A 26,676-nucleotide genomic window follows, 5' to 3' on the forward strand; every position below is an offset into this window, starting at 1 on the left:
TAGCGCAGCTTCATGAGTGTCTCAGAGTGTTGATTGAGACCTGGGCGTGGATCAGCAGTAAGGTGAGAGAAATACTGTGGGTATCAGCACCGGATAATGCACTTCATCATCTGGTCCAGACGGGAGCTGTCTTTCTTGGAGACGTACGCGGAGTAGCACTTATTTACACATCTGGAGGGTTGTGGTGTTACACGTGGTTTAATCACGTGGTATCTTGTCACGTGGTATGTTATCTTGTCACGTGGTATGTTATATTGTCACGTGGTATGTTACCTTGTCACGTGGTATGTTATCTGGTCACGTGGTATGTTATCTTGTCACGTGGTATGTTATCTTGTCACGTGGTATGTTATCTTGTCACGTGGTATGTTATCTTGTCACGTGGTATGATATCTTGTCACGTGGTATGTTATCTTGTCACGTGTTATGTTATCTTGTCACGTGTTATGTTATCTTGTCACGTGGTATGTTATCTTGTCACGTGGTATGTTATCTTGTCACGTGGTATGTTATCGTGTCACGTGGTATGGTATCTTGTCACGTGGTATGTTATCTTGTCGCGTGGTATGTTATCTTGTCACGTGGTATGTTATCTTGTCACGTGGTATGATATCTTGTCACGTGGTATGTTATCTTGTCACGTGTTATGTTATCTTGTCACGTGTTATGTTATCTTGTCACGTGGTATGTTATCTTGTCACGTGGTATGTTATCTTGTCACGTGGTATGTTATCTTGCCACGTGGTATGTTATCTTGTCACGTGGTATGTTATCTTGTCACGTGGTATGTTATCTTGTCACGTGGTACGTTATCTTGTCACATCTACAAGGAAATCGTCAGTGGATTATATGTTTAAATTTTGCTATATCATGAGGGTATATGAGGGTTATCACTTACTGAAAGTCAATGGATTGGTTGCCATAGTAACTGCGTATCTGTCGGCTTAGTGCCACATCCACTGCCGGACTACTCCTTGTCATACTGATCAGTAACAACACTGTCACGAGCATCAATGTTATCTGTCTTGACATTACTGGCTGCAGTGATTACGGTAATTAGATAATGCAAATGAGGCTGCAGTAAAACATGATGCAGCAAATCCTGGATAAAATAAGAAAAAGAAAATAATACATTTTGTCAACCATTTTGATCAAATACAAGCTATGTACGTGTTTTCATTCAAACATGATTCGGGCCACTATTCGAATGAAATAATTTAACGGCGCCAGCATTGATTACATTCCAACTACCGGTTGATAACCGTTTGAAATCTTCATAACCGGCAGTTGGACCCCGAAAAGCAGGAAAACTCCGGAATTAATCCTCATAAAAAAGGAGTCTGACCAGGTTTACACCATGACCGGTTAATTTATCTAAATCCCACGTTTATTTAAAACACGTGACCTATCTCCTGTTTTATCTCGATGTTTTCTTTATATATTAAATTAAACCTAACCCCGCTAGGCGCTTAAACCCTAACCATACTGGGGCACGACGTCCTCGAGCTGGGTGATGGACGTGGCCTTGAGCTGGGTGATGGACGTGACCTTGAGCTGGGTGATGGACATGACCTTCCTAATTGGACGGAAAACAATTCATAGTTCAAATACTCTCATGATATTCTTTTCTGTAGACCTCCGATCACAGGACGAAAATTAAATTGAAACGTGTGCGGAGTATGTTATCGGTTATTTACCACCCTATTGAACAGCTTATACAATCGTACAGAATTTAATGTTGCATGCTATTTATCCGGGACTTATACAATTAAACAACAAAATTATATAAAACTATACGTATTACTAGATACTGATTGTTTTTTTACGCCCTCAGCTGTAAAAGAAAGAACTAAGTATTTCGAGCACCTATGATAATAATATCTATTATTCATCAATCGCACCTATATTAGCAGATTTCTTTCACAATATCTTAACATTATCTGAAATAAACAATTATCACAAGGTGATGTGTCATGTGACACCTTGTAATAATTGAATGTTGCCACCCTTCATGTCAAATAATGCAAGATATTGTGCAAGAAATCTACTAATATTGGTGCGATTGATAAATAATAGATAAAATTATCTGCTCGAAATGTGTTCTTGCTGGGCGCTGGCACAACAGCTTACGACTTCAGACCTAATAAATGTTTTATTAAAATGAACGTGTAGTTTAATAAAATATAAAGTGTTGGTCCACCTCATACGTTAGTAAGGAGTACTAGTAGGCACAAGCTAGGAAATTTGGAGTCCCAAACTGTTCAATAATGTGGTAAATAATCGATAACATACTCCACATACGTATAAGTTAATTTTCGTCCGGTGATCGGGGGTCTACAGAAAAGAATATTATGATACTACTAGTGAAACCCGTGCCTACGGCCGGGACTTCATTATTGCAGTTGAAATGCAAAAGTTTAAACGGTGCAAAAGCATGAACTCGCTCAGTCGAAACCGGCCGCATCATACTCAATTTAATTCTGAGTGCCCCTCACGTATCCAATAGTTAAGTAGTTATACTTCACAGGCAATCTTGTGGCTCTACCTACTGCCAAACTACCTAATTATGTATCAAAGCTGTAATTAGGGGAGCTGTTAATGAGTAAATACTAAATAGGGAGAGAGTGTGTGAGAGGGAGAAAAATTGAGACACTTTAGTATCACATTTGGGGTACAAAACCATCAATTAAGATGGTTCACCCTGATTTTTTTTGTGAAATTTTATTTCGAGATAGCAATTGACCAACAAACTTGGGCATGTGACTGAACTTTTGAGGGGGTTCCGGACTCTGGGTGCCCGCTGGACAGCCACCCCCATCTTTGGTCCCAATCATGCCAAATCATCTTAAAATGCTCAAACCCAGATTAGTTCCCTGAACTCGTATATAATTTTATGAGCCAAAAACCATATACCCATATTTGGTCATACGCAGGTCAAATTTGATCGATTTTGCCTGGATAAATTGGTCAAATATCAATATTTTTGAATGAAACCAACTTTATAGAAAAGGTAAGCCTAAACTGCACAGTCTCTATGATTATGAGCTCAATATCTACCTAAGCAAACTGTGGATTCTGTGTTCAAATAATCGCAAAAAATTAACAAAATTGCCCATAACTCAGTTCGTGATATTCGCGAAACTGATTTCACTCAAAACAATAGAACTCAATAGGGTTTCATTATTTTTTCATGAAACTTTCAAAGGGGGTAATGCAACGACCATTAATGTCAGTATTTGAGATTTTTCCGAAACTGACATTGTCATTAATGGTCATTAATGGTCATTAATGGTCATTAATGGTCATTAATGGTCATTAATGGTCATTAATGGTCATTAATGGTCATAAGATATCTCAAATTTTGAAATATCTGGCAGTAACCTTGACTAATTGAGGGGAGAAATCATGTTTCGTTAGGAGATCAGCGGCTTAGGTCAATACAGATGAACGGATCAAAACAGCCAGTCAGAGCGAGCTGTCGAAGTTGGAGTACCCGCCAGTATTTTACTTCAACAAAACAGGAGACTTTCCCATGCAGGACATCTGTCATGAGTTGAAAAAACTGGTTAACTGTCTCCATTACCTCAGTACTAGATTCATCATAATGGCCGATTCTGATTCGATCGAAGACACGAAATTCACCCTAAACTGGGGGATGATTCTTAAACTCGCTACGGAAAGTGAAGAATTCAGAGACTCTGTATCCCTTACAACTCTGCAGCACTCTGATAGACAAAACCCGCAGTGTGCTGCAGAGCTAACGGCTAAATGGGATGTTCTAAAACAAGCAGGATTTCTGAGCCTCTCGGCCTATCTTAAGGCCGGGTTTTTGCTCCTGGCAGCGTTTTATGACAAATCGCTGACTGTTTCAGAAAGAGCTGAAAATGCGTGGACTGTTTTCACGTTCTTCACTCTGTGGGGAGAACACTCGAAGAAATTAAATACCAGCGAGAACTTCATAACTAGAGAAAGCTTCAAAGACTTAATATCCGCAGCTAACGGACTTGTCTTGTATTTTGTCGACTTGATTTGTAATCACCCCAAAGCACCAGTAGTACCGTGGTTTTTATCGTCTGATCAAAATGAACAACTCTTCGCTCGAATCAGGGTTGGACGGCACTCCGGTAGACGCACACAAATCGACTCTACAAGAGTCCCTGAAGCCATGGGTCGTTACAACCGACTATTAGAGGTGGAGAATACGCTTGATGTTGAATGTGGTACAAGTGTTCATAAAACCGCTCATACCCGGGGGAAGACACTCTTTCGTTCTGAGTGGAGCAAACATCCAGAGAAAAAGATTGCTGTTGATTTTGGAGGTTCGGTCAAGATGAGTAACCTTATAATCCAAAGCTTAAAAAGAGGATCCAAGATTGGAGAGGAACTCTTTGTTTCCTCTTCTAGTTATGGAAGTTCGTATCTTTCAGGTGATAATGGAAATGTTATTTCTGAAAGACGGCGGAGTCTCCAATTTCCACTCTCATATGGTAGTGAACAACAATCAGATGATGAATCAGACCATGAGAGTGAAGACAATTTTTCTGATTATGAGGACGAAGAGCTGGTTGATAGCTCCACTAAGGTCGTGACCAAATATTGTAACCAAGGCAAGACCAACTTTGGTGCGAAAAGCCGAAGGAAAAGATTTTTTGGTCTTGCCTTGGATACAAGTATTGGGGTGTATCGCCCAGTCTGTAAAGGTTTAGCAGAACCAGAGCTATGCAACGCTCAAGAGGTGCAAGTTGGTGGAACAATAACTGGTATACTCATAACAGGCAAGGATGAAAAAAGAAGGCGCACGGTTGTGCAGGGCAAAGTGCTTTCTATATCTGTTAAGACATCTAAAGCATCACAAAGAAAAGGAAATGCTCGGTCGGGAGAGAGAAGACCTGCGGTGGCGATCTGTATTGAGCACGATATGTCTTCCCAGTGTTGGTTGAAGACCCAGGATGGTTCAATAATAAGTTTAGATTGGGAGAACGTTGTGGTTATGGTATAATTGGGTTAGTTGTAATATGTAGTAATATCAGTGTTTGAGAAAGTTGTAAAATTAACTTTTCATCCCTTTTCATACCCCTTCCAAGACGTAAAGTACCGTCTACTTATTGTTAGTTAACTTTAGGTAGGTTCTAAGTGGTCCTCGTGTCCGTCCTTCTTGTTCCAGGAAGTGCGGAAAAAAACATGACCATTAATGTCAGTATTCGAAATTTTGGCAAAACTGACATTGTCATTAATGGTCATTAATGGTCATTAATGGTCATTAATGGTCATTAATGGTCATTAATGGTCGTTGCATCACCCCCCTTTCAAAATCGACGTAGAATTGCATGATGACCTTAAGTTTTGGAGTGAAATTTTGAGTTAGACCTTTAAAAAATGTGGCGGACAAATTCTGAAATTTGCCGGGCATTTGACCAATTTATGAGCCAAAATCGATCAAATTTGGTGCATATGTCCAAATACGGGCATATGGATTTTGGCTTAAAACTTAGTCATTTTTGTCTAATCTTGATGAAAAGTCATATACGCGTTCAGGGTACCACTAGCTACAAGTAGAGCACCTAAAATCTGGGTTGTGGGCATGTTAAGGTGATTTGGCATAATTGAGACCAAAAATGGGCGCGACTGTCCCACAGGCATCGGTGGGCACCCGGAGTCCGGAACTCCCTCAAAAGTTCGGTCGCAGTTGGTCAATTTCTATCTCGAAATCAAATTTCACAACAAAATCAGGATGAACCTTAAACCACTTACCACCGGCCGTTTTTGTTTTTTAATTTGCTTATTGACTTCGTCAGAGTTTTGTCGAAATTATACCGAAAAAAACCAGTCCCATATGCATAACTCTTACAATTTTCTTGATTAAGCCGTTGGAAATTACACACGAACGAACGAACCCTTACACATTTTGGGATTATTAGAATAGATTTGAACTCTATGTACGATCGTAAGGAGAGTCCGGAATTTTAAAGTTGTATATTATCAATCCGGAATTTGTACAATTATAAAATTATATAAAACTATGCGCATTAATAGATACTAATTGTTTTTTTCTGCACCCTCACCTGTACAAATTACGGTTTAAGATTTTCTATAAATGAATATAGCAGATTTACGTAAATCAGACAACAAAAAATAAAAGTTGTCAGAAGTGGGATTTGAACCCACGCCCACATTCGTGGACCAGAATGCTCATTCGTACGAATGCAAGGTTACTCTTGAGTCTGGCGCCTTAGACCACTCGGCCATCCTGACATATCAATACTGGAATGTTTCCTCTCTACATACCGCTAAATGGAGCATGCGTCACTTTACTGTTATTTCCGTACATAATGAATTGTGAGTATCTGGTTTCATCGCGTGACGCGTATTTCATAAGTACCTCCTAGATAATACTACATAAATGTACATTATGCTATTATAACCTAACATACCTAATTACTTCTTTAAGAACATTGTACAATGTTAGATTTTGTAATCTAAAATGATATTTGGTAGTTGAAACCAACCTGCATTATTACGAAGACAACAATATTTTATCACTAATTTATTAAGTCACCTTGTACATTGAACATGCTTTATTTTACGAATACACTACGGTAGTAATAAATATTTAAAGGATTTAAAAGACTTTAAGAGCACACCAAACAAAATAATTTACTTAATACCATGGAACTCAATTCCTTTTCATTTAAATACCAGCTATTCACAGAAATACCTATACAATATGCTATAGCAATCAATAGAAATAATTTGTGGACCTGCACGGATCGATGATTGCGTAAACCTAATTGCGGAGAACGGGCATATGGTAGTCTCTGGTATGACAATGGTAGTCTTTCTAAGGAGGGGGCCGCCCAACAGGTATTGTCCTCTGGTAAAGGTAGGTCTACCTGGGCTTGTGTCCTACACCTGTGTCCTACACCATAGGGACGCCTTTAACGTATTCAACCTAGCCTCGATGTAGGTAGAGTACCGAGTGGGTGCCACAACAAAAATCATTCCAAGTGGAACTGGCAAGATAAATTTGTTTAAGAGCTCCGTTTGCAGTGCTGATTGCGAATGGAGGATCAGTATTTATTTCGACCGATGCAATGTTTATATAATACAAGTGAGGATAATTTTCCCAGACGAGGTAATGAGGTAATGAGGTAACGAGGTAGTGACTTCACCCCTAGTTAAGAAATTGTGCACATGTGACGTAAGCACATGTTTAAAGGGCGAGGGGCTTTAAACATAACCTTCACTAATAAAAATGTTTAAAAGGATTATAGAGTGGGAGGGGGCTTGCCGTCTTGAAATATTCAAAATCTGGCTAACGTCTTGTTGTAAGAATCGCTACAATTCTTTGGAACACTTCGCGGGAAACGTATCCATAATAACTGGTGGCATAAAAACTCCTTATCGGTCGTACACATATTTTTAAAATTAAAAATTAAAAACACGAATTTAATGATCAACTTCACCGATAGCAATAAAATCTACAATCTTCCTGGCGGTGCGGATGGAAAGATTTTAATCAATTGCCTGAAGTTGAAAATAGAGCATATTTTAGTGACCACAATTTCTATCCTTACACCCAAAAATAGACGAAGAAAGCCCCCCCCCCCCCCCTCCTCCCTCTCCCCCCCCCCCCCCCCCCCCTCCTCCCGGCTCTTCAACGCTCTGACAAAGATATCATCCTTGCTAGAGACATGTTAACCACTAAGCCAGTGCAGTATTTACCTTTGACCAGTGAAATGTCTCGTTTTCGCAACATTTAATTAAATCAATTTTCGAGCTCGCTTAAGAAGTGGTCACAAGAAAAGGAAGTTAAAAAGGAAGTTGTTTAAAACCTGAACGACTGCTTCCGCAATCCGCATTTACAGGGAGCTCATCTTGACATTAGGAGAGATTATTGCAACAATTATTTCCATTTTATGAACTTTATAACCGGTTACTGGTGTGGCGTAATTGTGATTGCTTGCAAAGTCTACCATAAACACTGAGAAATTGGCTCGAAACTCGAACGAGTAAGGAGTCATCAAAGCTGTAAAATGACATGAAATTGAAACGTTCGCTTTTTATGTAACTAAATTTCATTCCCACGCGTTGAGAATATTATGTTGATCAACTTATGTCTTATCAGTGCTCACTTCTCTAAGTGATAAATTCAGGACCGTGCTCCCAATAGTACTTTTCAATCACATTTATTGGTAGGGTTTTCTTTAAATGAAAATTGGTTGGTCATGAAACACGGCCATGAACCCTGTATCACGTCGCTACGCGCTATCTCGAATCGTTTAAATACTTCAATACCAGTTTCTGCTGGAAAGGACGCATTCTTTCAGACCCTGAGCTCAGAGCTGCTGTGTTAATTGAGACAGAGATAAGGTTATCATTATTACACCAACCTTGAACCTTACCCTAACCAATAGGTTATGTGGAACATAATTTAAAAATCATGCAAAACAGATTTTTAAGTTATGACGAAGTTATCAAAATCTCGTCCGCAAGAAAGAAAGAATTACCTCAAACGGGCACTCAGTGACTGAGAAATAAGCCCGATTGTTAGAGCACTTATAGTTATTGCCCAACCTGTATCACGTATGTCATATGTGTCACGTATTTGTCACGTGTCCCTGTCATGTTGTAACGCTAGAATAGCAATATCAGCTCCACGGTAGTTAAGATAGCAACATGTAATTGGTTGTAAGCTAGAGCAGCGTACGTATACATGTGTTTGTTGGAGCGCGTGTCAGGGCTCTCCCTTACCCACTCCTTTAAAATATAGGCCCTCACTGACGTCACACCGTTGGGAACCAACAAAGACCTTAACCCCCTGAGACTTTAAAATGCAATTTCACTGCAATGGGACCTTGGGTTCAAAACCAAATTGTGAGACGAGCTTTAATTTGCTAATAGCAACGCCATGCATTTCAGATCGGTGTTCACATAACGCATTGTTACATCCTGTTCCATATTGAAAACGTTTGTTTTAACGTTTTACAGTCTATTAATAAATATGAAAGGAACCAGGCATGAAGGGGCTGAGTATAAAGTCGAATATATAGGGTAGAGGCAATGGTATCATTAACATACTGAGGATGGGAAATTGCATATTTGTTTCTGCATTTTTGTGTGAAACTTTGTAACAGGGGGTTGTTCACATATCGTGTTATTACGAGGGGGAGAGAGGGGGTTCTTAAATAATTACGATAATGTATTTTTAACACAAAAGCTAAGTGTAAAACTGATTACGGAGGGGGATTGAGCGGACTGGCCAAGTTAATTGTCTCCGCTGTCAATCACCACTAATTCCCTGCAAAACTACTATTTGATTTTTGTCTCACCTTTTAAGTTTTAAAAGCCCAACTAGTTTGTTACATGACGCATTACCTAACGCGCGACGTGGTAAGAAATTCGGTTACCTCTGTTACCAGGTTACAACGATGAGGATAGCTATGTACTGTAAATTTACTGTTGGATCAAAGCAGCTACTTTTAATTTATCGTTATGCGGATAGCTATGTACTGTAAATTTATCGTTAGAGTTTCCTCCTAGAGTGAACTTATGGGGACGTTGATATGTGATTGTGATTGGTTGCAATTTGAACAACGATTGATTGCAAAAACACTTGAACCAAAATGCATATATGTCTATTTTTCTAATTTCTCCATAAAATTCCATTTTATGAAATTTTGGAATTTAAATTGTATCTTTCATAAAGTTGCAGCCTCAAAGAATAAAGAACAATATAAATTCAATTCGATATTCATGCAGAATCTAAATATCATTTTGACAGCCAAAATGACAATTTTTTCCCTTATATCGGATTTGGACCTTAAACAATTTTTCAGCTCGAACACAAAGTAAAACTTATAGTATTAATTAACTTTAAACTTTTCGCCCTTTTGTGGGCAATGGTGAGATATTTAAGAAAATATTTCGCTATTTAAAAATGATGAGAATAATTTTCGCCACTTTTATTTGAAGATTTTCAAACCATTCACGACGAAAGGTAACAGGTTAGAATCTCACTGATGCCTTGCCAGTTGCCACTAGATCTACTGATGAGGCGGCGTTGTGAAAGATCATGATATAATATAAAATATATAAAATATATAAAATATATAAAATATATAAAATCCCTAAATTTGTCGGAGAATCGCATTGTCATGACCAGATTAGATTAAATACCGGTTACAGATTCTGGACAGGCATGATTTAAGTAATTCTGCGTTAATTTATCTGGTGTAAAGGTGGCGGACAATGACAAATTCCGAAACTGATTTTCTACTTAATTTCTTTCAATCACTCGAATTGATAAGTCAGGATCCTGATAAGTGAAAATAAAAAGTTCACTATCGTCTAAAAAATGCGACGTTAACAATTAATTAATTTTAACAAATTACCAATACTGCTCTTCCCCCCAGACATTAACGTCACATTTGAATTATCGTTTAACTTATGTCGTAAGTCAATGATGTGCAGAGTTTGGGGTGAGAAAGTTGGCGTAATGTGTGGGAGTGGTAAATGAATCTGTTCTTGAGAAACAGTTACAGAATCTCCACTACGCAATGAAGTCTGTTTAAGGTTCTCTAAGTTCTCTAAGTTCTCTAAGTTCTCTAAGTGCAATCAAGCCTGTTAAGTTGTTAACTGCTACAAACAAACTGCGATTTAAAACCAGCTAAAATAATTACTTCTGGGTCACATTTGAGGAATTTTAGAGATTCCCCCGTGAAATGTGAAATGTTTAGTGAAATGTTTAGTGAAATGTTTAGTGAAATGTTTAGTGAAATGTTTAGTGAAATGTTTAGTGAAATGTTTAGTGAAATGCTTAGTGAAATGTTTAGTGAAATGTTTAGTGAAATGTTTAGTGAAATGTTTAGCTCAGCCTGCTTCACACCTGCAACTCCGGCTATACTGAAACAGTCTGGCTGGAGAATGCGCGGTTCAATCCCACCACTCCAGACCAGCTGATAACACTTTAACTGCGCAACTCCCTTCCGAATTCGTGACTGAAACTTACGAGAACAGTAGTTGTGAGACGTTAAAAGAAAACATAGCAATCCACTGACCAACCCCCATATTTATAGCCCCGGAGAGCTACAAGTCACGTGACGAGTTGGGAAACTCCCGTCATTGTCTAATGTCTATAACCTCAGAGAGAGAGAGAGAGAGCGAGAGAGAGAGAGAGAGAGAGAGAGAGAGAGAGAGAGAGAGAGAGAGAGAGAGAGAGAGAGAGAGAGAGAGAGAGAGAGAGAGAGAGAGAGAGAGAGAGAGAGAGAGAGAGAGAGAGAGACATCAGAGAGAGAGAACCTCATTTATGACAATACAGATTACAAAATTGTTGCAGTTGGAACACATGTAGGGGTGAGGTATTTGTTAAATAAATTGTTGTCCAATCTAATTACCGGGGGACCAGTAACGCGATCCTTAGTGGGACGGCAGAGTGGGCATAGAGTGGGCATTGACTATTGGGGTGACCTGTGCACGTTCAGCACGGATCAACAGGGCTGACTGTGTCCATCATTGGATGGGTGCAGCATTTCTGCAGAAGTTCTGAAGCTGTGCCTTCCCACTTAGAGTCGAAAACTTTTCAATATAAACACGGAGGTCGTGACGTGAATAATACATCGGGTCGTGACCAGAAAACTAAAAACAATGGTGGACCATTGTGACAAGTCGGTCTTATTATTATTATTATGAATGAACGATTTCTTGTTGTTAATGAGAAAGTTCAATAATTGCAGTGGCGGGGCATTGTTATGTACCCTATGTATAATGATTATCATCACAAAACAGAGCGAGAATAGTTTAATACGTGAATGAAGCATATGAATGTAATTATTAAACTTATGGTAAGCATTGTATGGTAGATAACTCGCAGCTATTCTCTGAAATGAGACTTAAGACTGAGATAAAATCGTTAAATCAGCTCATGAGACTCCAATGAAATAACATTGTAATATTATTCTCTGCTCAGAATGAGCTGGGTCTCCCGAACGAGCACCTGATCTAGCCACAGAGAACTGGAAGTAAAGTCGAGTGAATTATTGGTCACTATATCGTGCCCGGGCAATGACTTTCTCAATAATTCCATCATCATTATAATGAACCGAACTATCACAAAAGAACGTTAACAATGGTTGATATTTCACAATCTTACTGCACGGGCATAATGGAAAATAGCTCCATACGCAACAACACGCTACAATACAGGTACTGTCACGTTTTTGTTAAAGCCCCCTAGTTGACAATGGTAGGCGTTAACTATAAGCCATCAGGCTTGGTGCTCTCTTATTTATACATCCAAACTTAGGGAGTTCAGCACACTCCTTGGGCTCAGTGATGGCTTCCAAAGATTTTGTAATTAATTTTGTCCATTATTGTAAATGTCAGCCCTGCAGATTGGTTACTTAATGGATTTAAGTCCTAGCAAATGGATCCTGCATATCGACAATCTGGGATTTACGGCATATAGGTAACAATGAAGATGTGGGTCCCTTTTGTTTACTCGAATCCAATGTCGACCTCTATTTGCTCTGATTGTGAGTGAAAATTAGGTTAGTAGTGAGGTAATTCATCGTCAGCTAAAATGGGGAAATAAACCACTAACTTTGCTGAACGTCACAAAAAATGTTAAATAATACATTTTTGGGTTTCTAATCAATTGACTAAAACTGGAATTACTTAAGTGTTTTCCCCAAAGTTCACTTCATGGGGGGCAAATGTAAATGGGTGTGGCTGTCCTTTAAACGTTTAGCTCGGGGTATGCGACCTCTAAAACATTTCGGCCAGGGGCCAAAGTTTTTGGTCAACTGCTTTTTCGAAGTTAAGTTCCACAAATAAAACATAAAACTATTTCCAAATATTTGAAACGATTTATAAGTACCATACCTTGGTTCAGCTTCGAGTTGGATCGCTCAGACCAAGATATCGAGTATCTCCACCGCCAAAAGAATGGCGAAATAAAAACGTTGTTGGATTTTTTATATATACACACCTTTCTTTTAACCAGGTAACTAGTGAAATATACGGTAGTTTCCAAACTGAAAGTTTCCTGTAAATTGCGATCTCCCTAGATTATTGCAGTTTCTCTTGAAACCGCTCTTCAATTCAAATTATATTTAACGTGCTCCCAACTGCACCCTCTCACTGTGATTGGTTGCCTACTTACAAACTAGATTGCAGGAAACCATAAAGTAAACCGGACGTGGAAATGTAGTTAAACCTACAAGTTGCAAAGACTGAACTAGTAGGGGAGATGGAGTGGATACTGGCTATTACTGTATTATGTAGTTGTCATCATCAAAAATGGCAAATGTGTTGAAAAACATGGATTGATCTGAAGAAGACTCAAGAAATAAATAATTAATTGTAATAAAATCTTAATTTAAAATTAGTGATCCCTTCCTGTGTTCTGTTAGTTAAAGTATTTTCAAATGAAGATAGATGGATCCAACTTGTAGGCTGTTAAAATGACTCTCCTAAGCGTAATAACCGCGGCGTGGAGGTGAATATTACCTTATATTCAAGTTTTATTAGTTCAATACAATCCAAAACAGGTGACTGACAATTGAATATCTTCAGAAGCAGCTACCTAACATTTAACAGGGCCCAATCTGGTTATCATGGGTCCGCAATCAATCAAAATTTAAGAAAATCCAAACAAGATTACCAGAAAATATTATGGACCTACTATACCTAGATCAGAAAATTAAACATCATATTATGGGACCCGCTGCAGCTGCTTGAGTATTCTTAACTAAACCTTGGTTAAGAAAACATACCACTTGTGTGACGTCATTGACGTCACACAAGTGGTATGTTCTGCTTTTTGGATATTGTATATGAACCGTGATCAACTTCTTGCTTAGTGTTTGGAGAGAGTTCGCGTTCGCGAACTCTCTCTCTCTCTCTCTCTCTCTCTCTCTCTCTCTCTCTCTCTCTCTCTCTCTCTCTCTCTCTCTCTCTCTCTCTCTCTCTCTCTCTCTCTCTCTCTCTCTCTCTCTCTCTCTCTCTCTCTCTCTCTCTCTCTCTCTCTCTCTCTCTCTCTCTCTCTCTCTCTCTCTCTCTCTCTCTCTCTCTCTCTCTCTCTCTCTCTCTCTCTCTCTCTCTCTCTCTCTCTCTCTCTCTCTCTCTCTCTCTCTCTCTCTCTCTCTCTCTCTCTCTCTATAACCTTCTTTCCTCAGTGTATGAACGACATGCCAGAAGGGGACGTGAAGGTAGACGACGCTAAAGTCTCGCCACCCTCCCGAACGAGATGAAAAACTCTATGGAGGCTCTTATTCACCAGTTCAAGTTCTACACTCAGGGATTCCAAGTTCCTCCAGGATCTACTTATACTGTAGTTGAGGCTCCCAAGGTTTGTGATTGTTCATTGTTTCAATTGCGAAACAATATTTTATCGACACGTGGAAATTGTTGAATTCACATAATAATTATGAATGAAAATAAAATCGAAGAGTTTCGAAACGTTTAAAATTAGTGACAAAAATTCTGAAGATTCTAGAATTTGTGAAATCAAATTTTTCCCGTTTTATTCGGGAATCGTGTCTTACTCCTGAGCGCGGCTCCGTGAAATCTCATAATATTGCTTGGAATTAGATAGTAATCTAGCAATTTCATGAGACTTCACTTCTCATTCTAGTAGAATTGTGATTGAGGGAATGCTCGGAAATTTGATTTTGCAATCGTTAAACTGCTCAATGTCCATCTGTCTATTTAAATACGGCCCCTGCCCCTCGTACGTCACGCCACAATCTAAACTTCTTGCAATGTGCACGACAAATCCACGCCACCATCTAATTAGCGTTTGAGAGGTGCGCACTAAAAGTTGCGGTCTGCTGGATCAGACATTAATGAGTTAACTTAGTGTCTTTAGAGTACGGTTAACTTCATTGCGGCAGTTCTGATTGCCACGTGGAGTCGTGGACGGTCATTCTAATCGAGTATTTAATCGAATCTTGTAATCGCGGACCAGTATTACAAATTAAAAGACGTGGTGGTGATTGAGCTTTATAATGAATACGTAAACCCGAGCTGTGATTGGTTGATTTTGATTGGTCGAGAAAGCAAGAAATTAAGATCTAATAACTGTGTTTGTTGTTTGTTAAATATAGAACCCGTCCCCAATCTCGTATCGGAAAATGACTAAACTCCAAGCTAATTTTGCTTTTGGAGCAAAATTAGCTGTAAAAGTCGCGTAATTTGACCAAATTCGTTGATTTTGTCGTATTATTCGGATATATCTTCGGTTCCTTGAATGAAATCATTCTGAAAATTGGCGACGACCTTCCAATAGGGCTTTCACAACTGTCCGAAAAATTTGGTGGATATCGGAGTTGATAGGTATAGTGATCAAAATGGGGCAAAATACGCTGCTTTTAGCTGTAACATAATGTCTGATGGTTGGATATGCTTCAAATTTTTCAGACACTGTCCTTGTAAGTCTATGAGTAAGCTTACCAATTTTTGTTGCAATCGGAGGTCGGGAAGGATACTCAATATCTATTTGTTTGAAGAAAATTGTGCTGGCCGAAATTATCGCTAAAAAACAATCCTACAGTCGGCACGCGCGGCTCACTGTCGATGGCGCACTACCTACTTAGACCAACCTACCTGTGGCTAAAGCTCTAATATACAAAAACAATACATTATAACTACTATTAAATAAAATAAATGGAACACAAATTGTAATATGGATTTCTTTTCAACCTCAAAAACTTGCAACCTCAATTGAACCTCTACTTTATTTTCAGGGCGAGTTTGGTGTGTACATGGTATCGGACGGCAGCAGTAAACCGTACCGTTGTAAGATCCGGCCTCCTGGTTTCTATCATCTAGGTGCAATGAAGGATGTTGCTAGAGGCTTCTACATCGCAGATATCGTCGCTATCATCGGTCAGCTATTTTCAAATTTTAAGCGGCCGTTAAAAATATATTGAAATATTACACAGTATACAGGAATAATCGGCAATTTTCCATCCCCAATATTAGATATGATTATTGTATTTGATTGTAGAAATTAGTTAAATAATATATAACTTAAATACAAAGTGTAACACCACAATATGTGGTGAACCATAAACACCTTACCTTTTTAAGTTGTCCTTAAAAGTTCGAATCTTTCAGGCACGATGGATTTGGTATTCGGAGAGGTTGACCGTTGAAAAACCAACTCTTCATCTAACCAACCTCTTCACTCTCAGCTGTTGCCTCAGACTCTATTTATTAATGGGAAAGTACTGAACTTTATAATTTACCGAGTTTGCGTCTGCATAGTTAGTTAAGTTTCCCGGCTCTTGATTAAGGGTAAAACAATTTGATCAGCCTATCTCTCTTTTTGTGACCCTAAATGGAAGTTTTTAAGGCTTTGCTTATAATGCAATGGGAGCCGCAGGGTCCTGCCGCGATTAACTTTTTTAATAATATCTTAAAAAGTGCAATATAATTCATCTCTGTATAATTATAAAGCTTTTTGAAGTAAAAGTTCTTAAAGGTGGATTCTGAGTTTTAGAGGTAACCATGACCACCGTCCACCATAGCAACATAAATGCTAAACCATAGCTGGTTCTCTAGCAACCGAGACTAAAATCAGTTATTCATTGGAGAATATCGATTTTTACAGAAATTAATTATTTTGCACCGTTTAGGAATTATTTTAAAAAGTAAATCGCGGCCACCCCGTATTATAGACAACCCTTCGATAGATAATAATGCTTCAGTTTTTCGGAATGAATTCCGCTAGACCCTCACTGGCTTCATTTAATTGTTACATTAACTGATGAAGAAACTATTAATGTGGTAGCTTCGTTAAATTTTTGATTCATATTTTTTGTATATAAGATAATGTGTTTGTTTTATGTCCTGATAACTATCATGTAGTGACTGAAAAACGGGGGCTTGCTATTCATAAAAGTAGCTTTTATCTATGCGTAAACTTACAGTCTGAAACATAAGGATAATATGCATTATATGGTCAATAATAAATAAATTAAAGTACAAAGTATATTGAAATTCTGGCTCATACCCTATTTCTTGCAGCATCAACAGAGGTCTTGTAACTGGAGGCTAAGCTACAGCTCGCATTAAATGTAACTACAATCGCAAGGCAAATATATGTCAGTAACTGAACTAAGATCGTTCTATTAAATAGGGGTTCGTTGACATTTTCATTACTCCTACAGAATTTTACAGACGGAAGACGCATTTATATTCGAATATGTCGCTTACTTAAATTGTGTAACCGATTAATTTGCATAAACTGAGACTTAACCGCTTCCTTCCTTGTTGAATGCGGAGTTTTAATCAAATGTGAATTGTAAAAAAACCTATTTTAGCTACCTCGTGGCACATATTTAGCACCCCTATCCTGCGTCATTTCCCTCCCAGACAGTTGAATTGTCTACAAGTACAATTAGTCCCGTTTTTGTGGGTTAAAGCAACTCAAAAGGTAACGGAACTCATTAAGAGATGGCAGCTGTAAAACCGGGATGGCTCGATCCCGCCCCGATTATTAATATGAACTATTTGACATTAATGCTGTTCCATTTAAATATCCTGTCTCTTAGGTCAATTATTGCACTCTTTCTGCGTAGCTCTGTAACTACAAGTTGTAAACCATATGAATACTGGGAAATACTTGGTCAAGTTGGTACGGTCAACGGTGCAGTTACTCGGAGCCTAATGGTCAAGTTGGTGGTTACCCTGAGCCTAATGGTTAAGTTGGTGGTTACTCTGAGCCTAATGGTCAAGTTGGTGGTTACTCTGAGCCTAATGGTCAAGTTGGTGGTTACTCTGAGCCTAATGGTCAAGTTGGTGGTTACTCTGAGCCTAATGGTCAAGTTGGTGGTTACTCTGAGCCTAATGGTCAAGTTGGTGGTTACTCTGAGCCTAATGGTCAAGTTGGTGGTTACTCTGAGCCTAATGGTCAAGTTGGTGGTTACCCTGAGCCTAATGGTCAAGTTGGTGGTTACTCTGAGCCTAATGGTCAAGTTGGTGGTTACTCTGAGCCTAATGGTCAAGTTGGTGGTTACTCGTAGCCTAATGGTCAAGTTGGTGGTTACTCTGAGCCTAATGGTCAAGTTGGTGGTTACTCTGAGCCTAATGCCAATTGTCAATTTGCCGGTTACCCTGAGCCTAATGGTCAAGTTGGTGGTTACTCTGAGCCTAATGGTCAAGTTGGTGGTTACTCTGAGCCTAATGGTCAAGTTGGTGGTTACTCGTAGCCTAATGGTCAAGTTGGTGGTTACTCTGAGCCTAATGGTCAAGTTGGTGGTTACTCGTAGCCTAATGGTCAAGTTGGTGGTTACTCTGAGCGTAATGGTCAAGTTGGTGGTTACTCTGAGCCTAATGCCAATGGTCAAGTTGGTGGTTACTCGGAGCCTAATAGTCAAGTTGGTGGTTACCCTGTGCCTAATGGTCAAGTTGGTGGTTACTCTGAGCCTAATGGTCAAGTTTGTGGTTACCCCGAGCCTAATGGTCAAGTTTTAAAACAGTCAACTTAATTGTTACCAGGTGCGCCAATCCATATGCGCGGCGCGCTTTTCTAGCTTTTATATGGAGAGAACCGAGTGCAAGAGACTAGCTTAAGGGGACATCTGCCAAATTCTTTTTTGCCGAGATTCGGGAGTTGACTTCATATTAAGACAATAAGATTGAGGCATTGACAATTGAAATCCTTTAATCCTTCGCAGCTTTACCTGGGGACCCCAGGCTATTAGTATTATGTTCATAAACATTCGGCGGAATGACAGGCTGAGCGCCGCCCAGTAATCGTTGTAGGTTTACAACCTACCAGGACGCGCTCCGAGTTGGACTTTGTAGCGTGATGCAACACTGGGTCGCGCCGCGCATCAAATAATTCTTCTCGCAACCATCTTCGGTAGATCGGCGAGATGCACCACTGTGCCTCACCGAGCTGCGAAGGATTGACATCGTGAATCAAAGTTGGACTCGTCGACGGTCCAATATATGGAACAGATATTTTACGAGTATCACCCGTTATCAATCGCAGCTCGGCGTGGCCCTTGTCATACGTTGTATGACCCGCCGCGCACGAAGTGCGCGGCTCCCCCTGTATCGTCGAAGACTATAGTGAATAAGTGAAGCGACCGTGGGGGTCACCACGTGATACAACCGTGGGGGTCACCACGTGATATTGATTCACGATGTCAATCCTTCGCATCTCGCCGATCTGCATATGGTTGCGAGAAGCATTATTTGATGCGTGCGCGACCCAGTAGTGCATCGCGCTACAACACGTGATACAACGTGGCCCATGGTGCATCTTGCCGATCTACCGAAATGGTTGCAAGAAACATTATTTGATGCGCGACCCAAGTATATAGTGCATCGTGCTACTTACCTGGGGACACCAGGCTATTATATTTATGTTCATAAATATAATTATAGTCATAGAGAATTCGGCGGAATGACAGGCCATGAGCGCCGTTCAGTAACGTAGCACTTGCCATCGGGACAACATTTCGAGAATAAAGCGGCGCGCGCTACTTCAACGAAATTTAGACGAGTAACATCCGTCAAATTAAGACCTTAATATGTTAAAAATATATTGATTTAAGTATTTAGACTTTAGTTTACAATTATACAAAAGTGTACAGCGACGCAAACATGCAAATAATTTAATGCCTCGTCTCATTATTATGTATTAAAACTCTTGTTTTATAGTTTTTACCTCATTCTTGAATGTTTGACGGTAAGGACTAAGGTACCCGCGTCAAAAAAATAAACTTTTGTACTAGGACTACTAATTCATATCAGTAGAATTTGACGTACTTATCACAAACAAAACGAACCGGTAAATATGTATGAAACGAAGCTGAGCGACTAAAACCTTTTGAAGAACTAGAAGTACTTTACTAAAAGTATTGATAGTTCATTATATATATTAGGAAATCCACTTTACAAAATTAATTTTAATAGCTACTTTGTCCGAATCTAGGACTAGATAGTACAGTCAACAGTACTATCCCAATTATGAAGCGTGTTTGCCTACCCACGTCATCTTTTACGGCCTCGCGTGCACATATCTTGAAATGTAGCTGAGCTTTAGGCTTAATCGTCCAAGTTATGCATGTCAACCATAGGCATAAGTATATTAGTATATTTTACCAAAACCCATATTCACGGGTAGAGTGGACCGCTGCCAGTGTCTCTCTTTCCCAAACAAAAGGAAATGATATTAATTTGATTGACCGTTCTCAAATGCAAAATGATACCGAGAATGAAATCGGTCGCTCGCTTTTTCCATTCATTCACGGCTTACGAATTGTAATAAATTTCGATTGATTACATCAGTCAGATGCTGTAAAAATCTCTTTGGGTTGCGTTCGGATCGATACCTAGTATTTCGGGGTAAGGGTAGTAGTTATTGCTTATTGAATTAGCTGAAGTTTATTGAATCTTTATTGCCGAGTACAGCTGCCTTTGGGTAGATCTTCTTAATCTATTACAATTGTAAATGAATGGGAAAAGCGAGCGACCGATTTCATTCTCGGTATCATTTTGCATTTGAGAACGGTCAATCAAATTAATATCATTTCCTTTTGTTTGGGAAAGAGAGACACTGGCAGCGGTCCACTCTACCCGTGAATATGGGTTTTGGTAAAATATCATCTCTTTTTGATTATAATGTCAGGGTACTTTATAAAGTCGAAATATAAACTGATATCTTCATTAATTAATAAGGAGGAAGTTTCAACGATTTCGAAATTTTTCCTTGTGTTTAGGTAAGCATATCGGTCGATCACTGACTGAATATGCCACCTAATACTCATTCAAGTTGGCATTAAATTCATATATAATGACATTAAACTGTCGTGGCAAAGCAGAATTTGTTGGAAATCACGAATGAGCAAAATTCTCACCTTTCGCACGTGCAAACTTTGAGCGGACGTTGCGTGCGCATCCAATATTGAATCGCCGTAAATTTTTGCATGTAATTGTTTTATATATAGCTTGATAAGCATGCAAAGTTTCAAAGTATTTTAAGAAGAACTGTAATCACAACGGCACTCTAAAGTTGACAGAAAATGACGAAAACAGCAATTTTCAGTGATTTTAGCAATTTTCTATCAATTTGGGCGTGTCCCCACGTGTGCAACTTTTCGATTTTCAACTTCAAAACTAGCCTTATGCACAATTTATACCTATAGGAAGCAGAACTGAGCTCCTCAACTCAAGGCATGGCCCAACACCAGAGAATACTAAATCGCAAAATTGACGTTTTTATAAAATAATTCTTCAAAAAAGCACAAACTTCAATGACGAATATCTTTATGAAGGAGCAAGCTAGAAAAACTTTCCGGTAGATTTTCAGAATGCTTGAACAATTATCTAAGGTGAAAATCTCCTCAGATTTTGAATAAAATTACTCCTTAATGGTTTAAAATTAATTTTAAAAGTTATTACTTTGTCAAAAATCAAGTTTTAAAAACGGTTAACTTGATGACGTCATCAAGGGGTGTTTATGACGTCAAATAATTTTTTTATACAATGTAAACTAAAGTGTAAACAATTATTTGCAAGACCTGTGGTCGGAAATGGCTTTATCTTTTATACTTTTGAATCTATGGACAATTAAATACAGGCTACAATTGACTGGCAAAGCGTCTATCCCTGAATATGTATGTATATATATATCACGACAATCTGTCGTAAAACAGGGGTTCTAGAAAACCCATTTCCCGATGCTCCTGAAACCTGAAACTTTTTTTGCAGTCGATTTGATCAGCGTCTAGACGCCCTGAAAAATTTCAGATCTCTAACTCAATGAGTTGAGATCTCTAACTCAGTGCTGGCGAGTATTTTATGCAAATTTCTTAAAAATCTCAACATAACTATTTTTTATTCCTGTCATCTTTGACATCAAATTAGAATGTTTTGAACTAAAAATAATTCTGCTTAACGACTTCCGATGAGTCTTAATGCCTGGAAAACTCCTGCCGGAGGCGGCGGCCTTCGGCCGCCGCCTCCGGCCGGAGTGCACGCTTCGCGTGCACAAAAGAGGCTTGTAACGTGTACCAAAGGGGGTATAATAGTAAAGGGGGTATAATAGTAAAGGGGGTATAATAGTAAATGGGGAACATAGTATACCCACAATAAATGCAACGGTCGTGCTTGCCAGCACTGTGATAATCAACTTTGCTAACGTATGACGTACTGAATGACGAACCGATCGTAAAGTTAATGACTTAAAGTTAATGCATAATGATCATCATGTCCATGTTGCTAAATGTCTTGATATCAATATCATATGTCTTCTGTCTGGAACAATTGAATACTTCAGAGAAACACGTACAAACTGAAATTCCAGAAACAATAACACGCTATCAGTATCACGACCAGTCCTCATTCTGATTGATGTAGATTGTAGATTGAGATCCAACTTACGCACAACTAAACAAAAATCTGATGCCACGCATTGACGCCTTGTAGTTGTATAGGATCCAGAAAAATCGCCAAGTTTCTTCATATTTTTACACGATGTCCGGATCTTTGAAGACAGCTGTGTTTAAAGTAAACATTCTGTCGTCAAACTCGCTGTTTTCGTTGAAAACAATCGTGTTGGACCGATCAAACTGATGACAAAATATTGTTAGTTTTATTAACTTTCGGAATAATTTTATGTATTACAATTACATCGATAAGTTTCCTTGGTTGTAAAATTATTATTATTAAAATTACTAATTACGTTGGGGTTGCAATTGCACTCGATGGGAATCGTTAATATTAAATTGTTACTTAATTCAAACGTATAACATTTCTAATCCCAGATGACTTCCGTGAGAACTTTCAAATTTGTCTCGAAATTACTTCAAGTTCAGTGAAAGTTTTTTCCAAACAGCCCCTCCCCTAAGTTGACTTTCAGTTTTATAATATGTGAGCGATTCCTTGTTGTTGGAATGAATATATTATGCAGACTTATAAAAGGAAATACCTCATCGTCGTCAAAGCTTATGTGTTTGAAATCGGGATACAAATCAACTTTCTTCACGGCGTACGATTTGTCTGTATACAGAGATGCATTGTAAACTTCATCTGCATACTCTGCAAAAAATGTAAGTTAGTTGTAAATTCAAGTGGAACACAAATTATCCAGCTTAATGGATGGTTTCGATATTATTATTATTATCCTGCTTGCTGGTGCATGGTATGTGGCTCGCTACTAGTAGTAGTACTATGCAGTACTATAAGTATACAGTACTATACAGTCTCTGGGAGAATTAGAAGTGAAACGAATGCACGTGGAGGGAATGCTGATGGTAACATAGTCTATAATTACCTGGGGACCTCAGGCTATTATATTTATGTTCATAATCATAGAATAGAGATTAGGCGGAATGACAGGCTAAGCGCGGCCCGGTAAAGTCTATAAGTATAATAACTCGCTTCTTCACCTACCAACATATTATACTAATACATATTTGAAGTTGGAAAATTCGTTTTCAAGAGTGACGACATGAAATCACAAACTATCAAAGTTAACATCGAATTCGACGGCGAGCCGGAGGACATGGTGGCAGGACCCCACATCCACACCAACCCAGTTGTACGGAGCAGCTGTGGAAAAGAAAGTACCTGGAAGTCACTTCAACCCTCAAATACCACGCACGGTGACAACTGACATAACAATAACATCCATCTAAACTCTAAAGCGAGCGACATGTCGGAGCTGGACATGAAGGGGAGATAAACTATACCGCTAACATTGTTGTAGATGATAGTGGCGGTGATAAAGGGGAGATAAACTATACCGCTAACATTGTTGTAGAATGTAGATGATAGTGGCGGTGATAAAGGGGAGATAAACTATACCGCTAACATTGTTGTAGATGATAGTGGCGGTGATAAAGGGGAGATAAACTATACCGCTAACATTGTTGTAGATGATAGTGGCGGTGATAAAGGGGAGATAAACTATACCGCTAACATTGTTGTAGATGATAGTGGCGGTGATAAAGGGGAGATAAACTATACCGCTAACATTGTTGTTGATGATAGTGGCGGTGATAAAGGGGAGATAAACTATACCGCTATAAACATTGTTGTTGATGATAGTGGCGGTGATAAAGGGGAGATAAACTATACCGCTAACATTGTTGTTGATGATAGTGGCGGTGATAAAGGGGAGATAAACTATACCGCTATAAACATTGTTGTTGATGATAGTGGCGGTGATAAAGGGGAGATAAACTATACCGCTAACATTGTTGTTGATAGATAGTGGCGGTGTAGGAGCTTCCTTCATTGGGAGACGTGATATTAACAATAACTGTGGTCCCTGGCTAGAGAAAGTGTGGTCAGATGGCAAAGTAGAACCACTTTGGTTCTTTTGCGATAGTCAAAACGCGACAACTAGCGCTGGATGGCGACAACTAGCGCTATCCAGCGCTAGTTGTCGCCATCCAGCGCTAGTTGTCGCTATCCAGCGCTGGATAACGCTGGCCAGCGCAAAATATATATGTTCGATAATTGTCGCTATCCTAATCCAGCGCTACTTGTCGCCATCCAGCGCTAGTTGTCGCTATCCAGCGCTAGTTGTCGCTGGCTATGCGACACTGTCGCACGCGATAGTTTGCGATGGCCAGCGCATCTGGCCATCGCAGAAAACAGTTCGATAACTAGCGCTGGATAGCGACAACTAGCGCTGGATAGCGACAACTAGCGCTGGCTAGCGCTAGCTGACGAGTAATAGCGCAAAAATTTTGCGCTGGATATCGATGGCCAGCGCTGGCCAGCGCTAAGCGATAGTCAGCGCAAAATTTTTGCGCTATTACTCGTCAGCTAGCGCTAGCCAGCGCTAGTTGTCGCTATCCAGCGCTAGCCAGCGCTAGCCGCTAGCCAGCGCAATGTATCAAAATCATATACTTGCGATATTAGTCGGATGATGATTAATCACTTTACACTCGACTGTCACGTGACTTTTTTAACCCATTCTCTGACTCTAGCTGGTTCTGAACGACTTTTTTAAACCTTAACCCTCTAATCTGATCCCAACCCTAACCCTAACCCAATCCTTAACAAAAACATATGCTGAAACCCTAACAATAACGAGAAATTAGACTAACTTCCTTATACGGTCATATCACGTGATCGATACATGTACAGTTTTTCGCCAATATCTCGTCAGGAGAGCATTTTAACCATATGTCATGGGCCCATGGGGGTTGATTCGGAATTAGCGTCCGAAAATACATCGATTGAAGTTGGTTACAACCATCGGGGGCCCTTTTAGAACAATCTCGAAGATCGACTGTAGAGTGATTTAGCACGCTCGATATTAGTATTACTCGTCAGCCAGCGCTGGCCAGCGCAATATAGTTGCGATATTACTCGTCAGCTAGCGCTGGCTAGCGCTGGCTAGCGCTGGTTAGCGCTGGCTAGCGCTGGTTAGCGCTGGCTAGCGCTGGTTAGCGCTGGCTAGCGATGGTTAGCGCTGGCTAGCGCTGGCCAGCGCTAGCTGACGAGTAATAACGCAAAAATTTTGCGCTGGATATCGATGGCCAGCGCTGGCTATCGCTTAGCGCTGGCCAGCGCTAGTTCATAGTTGTCGCTATCCAGCGCTAGTTGTCGCTATCCAGCGCTAGTTATCGAACTGTTTTCTGCGATGGCCAGTTGCGCTGGCCATCCACCATCGCAAACTATCGCGTGCGACATTGTCGCATAGCCAGCGACAACTAGCGCTGGATAGCGACAACTAGCGCTGGATGGCGACAACTAGCGCTGGATGGCGACAACTAGCGCTGGATAGCGACAATTATCGAACATATATATTTTGCGCTGGCCAGCGTTATCCAGCGCTGGATAGCGACAACTAGCGCTGGATGGCGACAACTAGCGCTGGATAGCGCTAGTTGTCGCCATCCAGCGCTAGTTGTCGCGTTTTGACTATCGCAAAAGAACCGAAACTTTCTATGGTAAAGAATTACTTAAACTTAAAGTAAAAGCTAGGAAGAGAAAAAGGAAGGGCAGAAAGGTGAAGAAGTGCAACATGACAAGAGAAAATAAAGGAAAGGAATGTGCATCAACATCCCAACCTTCGAAATAATTCGTTCCCGTAGCAATCAGGATCACACACACACACACACACACACACACACACACACACACACACAAACACACACACACACACACACACACACACACACAAACACACACACACACACACACACACACACACACACACAGATTTACTGGGATTGTTAGTATTGATTAGTTTGAGCCTTGGAATTTTGGGAGTTGATTCGGTTTCAGATTCTGAGCAACCAGCTCAATCACCATTTAAAACATCCAATCAGTGCACATTATGGCAGAAAATGACGGGTCTAATAAACAAGTTGAAAGTTCCTTGTCGATTTTTTCCCTAAAATTTTAAACATAAATTCTGGAGCATCATAACACATGACTATATTACTATTATATTTATATAATATTAGTGCCTTGTTGAAACAATTTGTAACTGCTATAACGCAGTGTCCATAAATAATAATTGATTATGTTTCAGTTTGATGTGAACATTTCCGATGGCAACAGCGACAACAGAGTCAAATTCCTTTGTTCTTTATGGTTAAATAACTCTTATTAATAGAAAATAAATAGCGGTATTTAACATTCAATAGACAAAAATATGATTTATAAAAAGTTTGGGGGCAAATACACGTACAAGTG

The 26,676-nt window shown here is 39.5% G+C and overlaps 1 protein-coding gene and 1 non-coding gene across 2 annotated transcripts in view; one reads left to right on the forward strand and one right to left on the reverse strand.

The window, feature by feature from the left end:
• The window catches only part of LOC134822147 (NADH-ubiquinone oxidoreductase 49 kDa subunit-like), a 53,278-nt gene extending 36,118 nt beyond the window's left edge, over window positions 1-17,160 (forward strand). Inside the window, 4 exon segments of the mRNA XM_063833054.1 lie at window positions 14,175-14,238; window positions 14,241-14,347; window positions 15,744-15,885; window positions 16,117-17,160. Of these exon segments, the coding sequence (XP_063689124.1) occupies window positions 14,175-14,238; window positions 14,241-14,347; window positions 15,744-15,885; window positions 16,117-16,154 (351 nt within the window). The 3' untranslated portion in view covers window positions 16,155-17,160.
• Window positions 6,141-6,252, reverse strand: Trnal-caa (transfer RNA leucine (anticodon CAA)). The gene is made up of 2 exons: window positions 6,215-6,252; window positions 6,141-6,186 (listed from the first exon to the last, which is right to left on the reverse strand). It is a non-coding gene; the product is annotated as a tRNA-Leu (tRNA).
• Window positions 17,161-26,676: the final 9,516 nt, after the last annotated feature.

This window comes from Bolinopsis microptera, chromosome 10, assembly GCF_026151205.1.
Source record: "Bolinopsis microptera isolate Bmic1 chromosome 10, MBARI_Bmic_1.0, whole genome shotgun sequence".
Taxonomy (NCBI): domain Eukaryota; kingdom Metazoa; phylum Ctenophora; class Tentaculata; order Lobata; family Bolinopsidae; genus Bolinopsis; species Bolinopsis microptera.